Here is a 9569-nt window from a genome sequence, read left to right as displayed (position 1 = left end):
TTGAAGAATCTAGCTTTGATGCGGATTGTGGCTAGACGTTCGTCCACCGGGGTGAACGCCAGTACTCGGCGACGGAGTCTCTCTCCTACCACGAATCCAACACCGAATGTGCGCTCCTTTACGTGGCAACTGTAGTATACGTCGCAAGGCTTTACGCTTATTTTTCCTTGCCCCGTCCATCGTATTTTTTGGATGGCGGTGATGTCAGCCTTTGTCTTCCCGAGGACATCAACCAGCCGGGCAGAGGCACCTTCCCCATTAAGGGTCCGGATATTNTCGTCCACCGGGGTGAACGCCAGTACTCGGCGACGGAGTCTCTCTCCTACCACGAATCCAACACCGAATTTGCGCTCCTTTACGTGGCAACTGTAGTAGACGTCGCAAGGCTTCACGCTTACTTTACCTTGCCCCGTCCATCGCATTTCTTGGATGGCGGTGATGTCAGCCTTTGTCTTCCCGAGGACATCAACCAGCCGGGCAGAGGCACCTTCCCCATTAAGGATCCGGATATTCCAGGTGCATACCCTTAAATCGTAGTTCTTTATACGTTTACCGTAGTCGTCATCAGAAAAAGGGGTCTCATCCGAGGCTGTTTTTCTCTTTTCATTGGGCGGGACCCAAACCCAGCGCACGCGAAGTTTTACGCCTTCTCACTTTAGTTCGCTCCCAAATGGGTGTTTGGTTGCTACCCAGAGGATACGTGGATATAAATATCCAGAAGTTGTGAGCTGCGATTTGAACCGTACGCACAAGAATCGCTCCTGGCCACTCCCAGGTGAATGGCAGTGTTCGGTCACATTGTATGCGCCCTTTAGTGCATGCGCCCTCTGATCCGCCACTGAACTACCTATAACTTGAATACGCTCCTGTACTGATCCCGAAAACGCTTAAACACTATCACTTGCCTATGATAAGAACAATGAATTAGGCAAACCGCTAATTACCCGCCCTAGAACATGAAATTTGTGTAGATATGTATGTATGCACATATGTATGTTTGTAAGCATTCGCAATTGAATGCACATACATATAGCTATTGTTTTTGGCACATAGTTTTAGTTGCTTTTGTTTTCGCTAACTGGTAAACTATAGGTGTGTAGTTCAGTAAATATGTTTGACTGCATTTGGAATTTTCAGGCATACATATTGACGCATATAACGTTATGCACTTTTGTATTTACCTAGGAGTATAAATAGGCACATTACAAGAAATAAAACTGGGCATTTTACATTTTGAATCCTAAGCAGAACTCTTTCGCGTTTTTTATTTTATTCAGCATTGCCGCCGGACAAGCAAATTAGTTTGCCCGTATAGTTTTGGCGCCCAACGTGGGGCACGACAAAATAAATTATATGTATTGCTGTTTTTTTGGCAATTGCTGAAATTTAAAAGTTAAGTTTTTTTCGCATATTTTACTCCGCGTTATCACATTTTACTGCAACTTCCGTTGAGTTGCGCACACTTTGAGTTTAGCGGCAGTGGTGCATCAAGCAACGTTTAAAAAAGTCTTCGCTTCATCATTTCGCTAGTCTGAAAGCCGCAAATTCAACATTTCCGCATCAGCCACTGCAAAACAGTTTGGTCACCATGTCGCTGGAGGAAGTTAACCAGCAGCGTTCGCTAACGCGAAAGAATATTTCACGCATTAGGCCAATTGTGGAGGCCAGCGCCAACAAATATGGCAAAATACTTTCACCCATCGAGCTCAAGTGCCGGCTTGGGATTTTAGAATCCTATTTCAACCAATTCCTGGGCTATCAGACGCAAATCAAGAAACTTGATCCTGATGACAGCGGTCGTGGGGATTTGGAAGACCTGTACGTCAGCATTCGCTCATCAATCCAAATACAGCTCGGCGATGATATTCACAATTCATCATTTCGTGAACCAGCATTACCTACGCCTTACACGCATTCAAAGTTACCAACTTTAAAGCTGCCCACCTTCTGCGGAAAGTACTCTGAGTACAAAAATTTTATCTCATCGTTTATGAGTCTCATCGACAAGGAAGTTACCCTAACCCATATTGAGACATTCAATCACCTTCTCAATTGTTTGCAAGGGCAGGCTTTGGAGATTGTGAAGGCGTTCCAGGTCACCTGCGAGAACTATCCCAAGGCACTGGATAGGTTAAAGGCTTGCTACGACAACAGCACAATGATATTCATTGAAACTATAACAGCGTTGTTCGAGCTTCCGTCCACTGCAAGGCAGAACGCTTCTCAGTTACGCAGCTCGATTGACAACGTGTCTGCGCTATATAGTTCGATGTTGTCAATCGGCTCTGAAAAGATTTCGCATCTATTACTAATCCTCATTGTAATGGACAAGGTTGATGATGAAACGCAAACCAAGTGGAAAGAGTCATTAGACTTCACAAAGCTTCCAACATGGGAAGAGTGTGCAAAGGTGCTTGAACGTCGCTGTCAGTTTTTGGAATTCTCATCTGGCCCTCTCGCATTTGGTGACTCTGTAAAACCAGGCAACAAACCAGACAGCAAGAACAAGTCTTCGCGTAAGGGTTATTCATTTTCGTGCACAAAACGCTCTTGCATCTTATGTTCAAGTTCAGAGCATTTGATTGCCAGCTGTTCACGTTTCAAACAGATGGAGGTTGCAGATCGCTTTAAGGAGGTAAAACGACTAGGTCTGTGCCTGAATTGTCTGTCACCAAAACACCAGTTAGCACAATGTTCGTCGACATTTAAATGTAAACATTGTGCACGTTCACACCATAGCCTTTTCATCGCACTACCAGTTCCAATGCACAGTCAACATCGATCTCCACATCCCTGATCGAGCAATCAACGCAACCTGTATATACAGCAGCAGCACACACACACCGCGAAAAATCGCCACAAGACCAAGTCATACTGGCAACAGCTGTGGTACTTATACGAGATGCGTCTGGCCGCTATCAATTGGGTAGAGCGCTACTCGACTCATGTTCCCAGGTGAACTTTGTCACCGAAGAGTTCTCCCAAAAATTGCGCCTACCAAGGGAAAGGCATCGCATTGAGATTCAGAGCATCGGAGATTCGGTAACAAATAAAACCACAAAACGTCAACCACTGTCAAGTCGAGGGTATCTGGCTATGAGATACCTTTGTCGTTTTATGTGACTTCGCACATCGCGTACCAGCCAGATACTGAAATCGACATTACGTCTTTGAACTTGCCTTCCAATATTGAGCTCGCTGATGACAATTTCTTCAAGTCAACACATGTGGATATACTCATCGGTACAGACATCTTTTTCGATATTTTATGATTTATGATTTGCCATCTCAGGACGATACAAAAGGCCAACAACTATTTCGCCTCCAATATGCATGCTTTCTATTGAGGAATCCGTGGGTGCAAATTTACAACTCTCTCTCCCTCTGGAAGCTCGATGAGGCATCAACGGCTGACCTATGGACTACTGAGCAGCAGAATTGTGTTCGGGAATACACGCAGACCGTACATAGAAACAGCAAGGGAAGGGTTGTTGGCAAGCTGCCGTTTAAGGAGAGCCATAACAGCCTTGGTCAATCATACGCTACAGCGCTTCGAAGATTCCGTGCTCAGGAGTGCCGGTTAGCCCGCTGTCATGATCTGAAACAACAATACATCGCTTTTATGGATGAATATCGCGACCCTGAACATATGAGCGCAGTCGAGAAAGTCGACCTAAACACCCCACATTACTATGTACCCCACCATTACGTCTTGAGGCCAACCAGCACTACAACTAAGCTCAGAGTTGTCTTTGACGCCTCGTGCAGAACCACTTCGCAAAAATCGCTTTATGGCATATTAGCCGTCGGGCCTACTCTACAGAACGAGCTGTACATCTTGCTTTTACGCTTTCGCTTGTTTCGTTGCCCGATGACGAAGTTTGCACATACCAATTAAATACAGTGACGTATGGGATGGCATCTGCTCCTTATCTTGCTGTGCAGAGCCTCAACTACATTGCTGATACATATGAAGCTAGTTATCCTATTGGTGCTGATGACGATCTACTTTATGGTGCCGATACTCTGGCCGAAATATCTCGTATCAAATACGAAGTCACGGAAGTGCTGAGACGTGGCTGTTTCACTTTGGCCATGTGGCATTCAAATCACCACATGTTCCGAGAGGATGACACTATGAAGGATCTTAACTTGGACAAGGATAAGACGACCAGCACTTTAGGTATTAAATGGGATCAGCTTCACGATGTTTTCTTATTTTCGTTTCAGCCTAAGCAACCTGCGAATGGGCGAATAACCAAGAGGTAAATTTTGTCCATTGCATCAGCGCTGTTCGCTCCTTTGGGACTAATCGCACCAGTTGTTATTACCGCTAAGATCATTTTACAAGAGCTGTGGCTTCTGAAGCTGAATTGGGACGAGTCTGTGCCTTAAACCATACAGTTGGGCTGGGAACGCTTCATCGATGACATAACTAATCTCAATACGCTCTCCGTTTCAAGGTATTGTGGTGCAACAAGTCATCAATCAATACAAATCCACGGGTTTTGCGATTCGTCTATTCGATATACGGCCATACGGCTGCTCCATATACGTTCGCTCCAAGACGATGGAAGGTAAAACTACTGTCACTCTGTTGACAGCCAAATCACGAGTAGCACCAATCAAAAAGCAATCGCTACCTAAGCTTTAGCTATGTGGCGCCTTACTCCTGGCAAGGCTTTTCGCGAAAATCAAACCGCTGTTCATCGCCGACACCCCTGTGTTTCTGTGGACTGACTCATAGATCGTACTTCATTGGATTGGAATGCACTCGGCTACTCTTTCAACATTCGTGGGTAATCGGGTGTAAGACGTTCAAGATCTCACAACAGGAGCAAGCTGGCGGCATGTACCAACAAAGAGCAACCTAGCTGATGTCGAGTCACGAGGCTGCTCCGTATTGGAACTCAGCGGATCGATCTGGTTTTCAGGGCAATCGTTCTTAAAGCTTGAATCCGAACAGTGGCCAATCAACGAAGGTGATCAAATCGACATGGAAGAAGTTGGTCGAGAAAAACGTAAATCATCATTCAAGGTAACTTCCAACGAAAACTATATTTTGAAAGTACTTTAGAGATACAGCTCGTATACGCATTGCCTACGTATCATAGCCTGGATGTTTCGCTTCCATCAAATAACTAGCAAATCATTTACCATTCACTTCGAAAAAGAAACTCTATCGCCTCAAAATTTGCAACAAGCGCTGTGGTGCATTGTTTGGAATGTGCAGCAGCAGCGTTTCGCCGAGGAAATTCATGCAATTAAACAAAATAAAGCAGTATCTGGAGCTCTTAAATTCCTCAACCCTTTCTGCAAATTCATGGTGGATTCAGTTTACTAAAGGTGGGTGGACGTTTGGAGTTAGCTGAGTTGGCAGACATGCATAAGCACCCTGTCATCCTTCCTAGCAAGTGTCATTTCACGGAGCTGTATATTCGACATTTGCACATCGTACATTACCACGCAGGTGCGAAGGCACTTGTGGCACTACTACGTCATCAATTCTGGGTAATAAATGCGAGGGACCTAGCGCGTCGCATTGTGAGATCCTGCATTCATTGCGTCAGATACAAGCCGAAGCTACTTCAGCAGACAATGGGCAATCTCCCCGTAGCGCCCCTCATGCCAGCATGGCCATTTTCACGTTGTGGCATAGATTTTTTCGGGCTATTCGACACATATTTGCGCATCAGAGGCAAGACCCCATACAAGACATATGTGGCAATATTTGTGCGTTTTTTAACGAAGGCAGTCCACATAGAAGTGGTGTCTGACCTGTCAACAGATGCATTTTTGGCCGCTCTTAAGCGTATGATCGGCAGGCGAGGCTTACCAACTGATATATATTTCGACAACGCAACAAATTTTGTAGGCGCTAGCAGAAGGCTTCAGGAGTTGAAGACGTTCCTATTCGACAAGGAACATCAAGAATGAATAATGAATTACTGTGCTAACCAATTCCTACATTTCCATTTTATTCCACCTAAAGCTCCGCCCTTTGGAGGCCTGTGGTAGGCCGCTGTGAAGTCAGCGAAGGAATATTTTCACCGCAGCATGGCGAATAGTCGACTTACCTTCGAAGAGCTGAACACAGTGATGATAAACATCGAAGCGATACAAAACTCACGGCCAATCTCACCTTTATCGGCAGATCCAAGTGATTATGAGGCACTAACTCCTGGCCATTTTTTCATTGGCAGCTCCCTAATGGCATTCCCAGAGCGCTAGGAAAATTGCAACATGGATCATATCAGCAAATGGGCTCGTGTTACTGCGATCAAGCAGCTGTTTTGGCGCAGATGGTCACGCGACTATATCAACAGCCTGCAAGCACGAATAAAGGAATATTGCGCCGACCAATTCACAAATTAGCAGTACTACCTGCTTGAAATACATTTCAACGGGCCCGGGATGTTCGGTCACATTGTATGCGCCCTTTAGTGCATGCGCCCTCTGATCCGCCACTGAACTACCTATCACTTGAATACGCTCCTGTAATGATCCCGAAAACGCTTAAACACTATCACTTGCCTATGATAAGAACAAGGAATTAGGCAAACCGCTAATTACTCGCCCTTGAACTTGAAATTTGTGTAGATATGTATGTATGCACATATGTATGTTTGTAAGCATTTGCAATTGAATGCACATACATATAGCTATTGTTTTTGGCACATAGTTTTAGTTGCTATTGTTTGTTGTATTGTAAACTATGTGTATGTAGATCAGTAAATATGTTTCACTGCATTTGGAATTTTCAGGCATACACATTGACGCATATAACGTTATGCACTTTTGTATTTACCTTGGAGTATAAATAGGCACATTACAAGAAATAAAACTAACTGCATCAATTATTTATTTATTTTGTTCTTATGTAAATCTCAAATTTTAAGCGTTTATTATTACTTTTATGAAATTTTAAAAAGAAAAGACTGAAATATGCAAAGTTAATGAATTTAATTTGTGTATTTGTATTTGGAGCTTTTCTGCCGGTGTGTTGAAAATAAAAACAAAGTTAATTTTTTTTCTCCTATGCGTTTCGACGCATTTTAGCGTCATCTCCAGGGAGGCTGTTTATTAATTTGCAAAAACGAAAAACATTATTAGTAACAAGCAAAATTATTTAGAACAATCCAAACATAGTTAGATTTGAATATATTTGACTTACATTAACATAAAAATTAGTTTAACTATTCACAATTTCAAGAAACGACAAATACATTTTCCGGACACCATATTTAACATTTAGCAAACTTCTTTATCTTCGGATAGCTTAAACATTGTGTGTTATTGCAGTAGTATATGCACTGTTTATATTGTCAACATCTTCTTTGTAGTTCATCGCTTTGCATATGTTTTGTTGTATGCGTATCCCTTCTAATGTCATTCGCTGTTTAGTTCTATTCTCCACTCTAAGATTCTAGCGTTGGCGAAATCTGCTGTGTGATTGTTCGTGGTCAAATGCTGCGCTAACGCTGTTTTGTTGTTTTTCTTATTTTTGGCGTCAAGTTTGTGTTCGTTGATTCTGGTTCCTAATGCTCTCTTCGATGTTCCAATGTATATTTTATAGCAGATTTCGCCTTAATTTCCTTTGCACGATATTTCTTAGACTACATTATGTAGTTGTTCCTTGTTAATTTTGTCCTTTGTTTCGGTATAAATATTTCTGATCGTGTTATGTGGCTTATGTGCATAGCATATGTTATTGTTTTTAATAATTTTGCCCAATGTCGTGCAGTCTAAGAGTTAAAGAGTGCAGACGTGTTTTGTTTGAGCTCCAGTTTCGCTTTAAACATTCGTGGAATTTCGTATTATTAAATAAATAATTTGGTGTTCTCGGTCGCCAGCGTGCTGACGGATTACCTGTTGCTGAACAAAAGCTCATCTGAACAAAGATTTTGTGCCTACGCTTAATTAATTATTCTTTCTGCTCTATTGTTGGTGTAAACTTAAACTTGAAGGTATGCCATCCACTCCATCTGCTGGCGCTAAAAGACGCTTAAGCAAAAGTTCTCCCTACATCCAAAACTGTAAAACTAGACGAGAGTGCTGCTCTTCCATCAATATTAAGAGCAATTCGTGAGCTTGAAGAAATAGTACAGCGGCAGTCCGACAAGCTAGAGTCTCTCTTCGATAGTATTTTATTTAAGGTAACGGAGGTTGAGAGGGCACTGAGTAAGAAGATTGATACTGAAGTTGCTGTTCTCTCTTCAAAAACAATAGAATCTGCTGAGCGGATTGCAGCTTTGGAAGCTAAAAAACAGAGTTTTGAAACTGAAGTGCAGCGACTGAAAGCTGAAATTGAAAAGGCGGAAAACAAAAAATTCGCTCCCGATATCGCTGCTGAACTTTTGCATTTGGCATTCCATATACTGAGGGAGAAAATTTGAAGAGCGTATTTAATCTTATATGTCTATCCATCGATTTTCTTGTTCCCCCATGTACGGGATATTTTCCGCAGTAAGCCGTCCAAAACAACCCTAACAGCGCAGTTGTGATAAAATTTGTTTCCCCGTTTGATCCCAACCGAACTCTTCGTGCTTTTAGTGACTACAGAAGGCGAACTAAGTCTATAATTTCTCTTACTGCTGTTGGCCTTGAGGGAAAATTTTCGCTATTCGAGAGCTTGGCTGCCGATACTAGGAAGACATGGCAGGAGGCTATATCATTAAGGAGAGAGGGGAAGCTGGCATCAGTATTTACGCTGCGCGGCGTTGTATATGTCAAAGTTGACAAAAATTTACTTGCGCGGAAAATTGATACGCGCACTGATCTGCATAATTTATGCTAACGGTCTACGTTTATTTTAATTTATTTTATATCTTGTTTCTTTACTCTTAGCTTAAGCATGTGTTTTAATATGTTTAATGTTGTAAAGGTGGTTCATCTCTTCGTTCTTCTCTCCTACACTGCATGTGTTTGTTCTTATTTTGAAGTTGCTTTTATTTACTTGCTGTATGGTGGTTGGTGATGGTAAGATCAATAGCGTTGATGATAACAGTCTTGTTATGTTAAATGTGTTATGTAGACAACAGCGTGGGCTTAACATTGTCAATTTTAAAGCCCGTAGCTTAAATAGTGTAAAAATGGATAATGCAGATATGTGTTTGAGCACTCCGCTGTTGATGTTATATGCGTGTCAGAAACTTGGTTCCCTAAGGGTGTTAGTGATGTTCACTTTAGCATAAGTAATTACAAGCTTATGCGGACGTGATCGAATTGGCAAAAGAGGTGGCGGTGTTGCAATTTACTGCAAGAACCACATAAACATGAAGCTTGTTTGCGAATCAAGTACTGAGGAAATTGAGTTTTTATTTGTTGAGTTGTCCGATCGCCTAAAAAAAGTTCTTGTCTTTTGTGTGTATAATCCTAATAGATCCTCTTATACAAGTCCTTTGTTTGAGAAACTGTCTATGATGCTTATGGACTATGATAATGTTATACTCTGTGGTGATTTTAATATCAATATTCTGGTCCGTGATAAAATATGTTCCTCCTTCTCAGATGATGCCTCAAATCTTGGTCTCTCCATCGTTAATACTTCAGTACCTACTAGGTTCTGT

The 9569-nt window shown here is 42.3% G+C and overlaps 1 protein-coding gene across 1 annotated transcript; it reads left to right on the top strand.

Annotated features, from left to right (window-relative positions):
- Nucleotides 1-1588: 1588 nt before the first annotated feature.
- Nucleotides 1589-4577, top strand: LOC108375625 (uncharacterized; the record flags this gene model as incomplete). The annotated part of the gene is made up of 4 exons (XM_017631770.1): nucleotides 1589-2635; nucleotides 2740-3042; nucleotides 3946-4183; nucleotides 4464-4577. Coding segments are annotated over exons 1-4 (1702 nt in total), but the record flags the coding sequence as incomplete, so codon positions are not given.
- Between the last annotated feature and the right edge of the window lie 4992 nt (nucleotides 4578-9569).

This window comes from Rhagoletis zephyria, unplaced genomic scaffold, assembly GCF_001687245.7.
Source record: "Rhagoletis zephyria isolate East Lansing unplaced genomic scaffold, Rhagoletis_zephyria_1.1 Rzeph_scaffold_09230, whole genome shotgun sequence".
In the NCBI taxonomy this organism is placed as follows: Eukaryota; Metazoa; Arthropoda; class Insecta; order Diptera; family Tephritidae; genus Rhagoletis; species Rhagoletis zephyria.
This window is presented reverse-complemented; position numbering and strand designations above follow the sequence as displayed.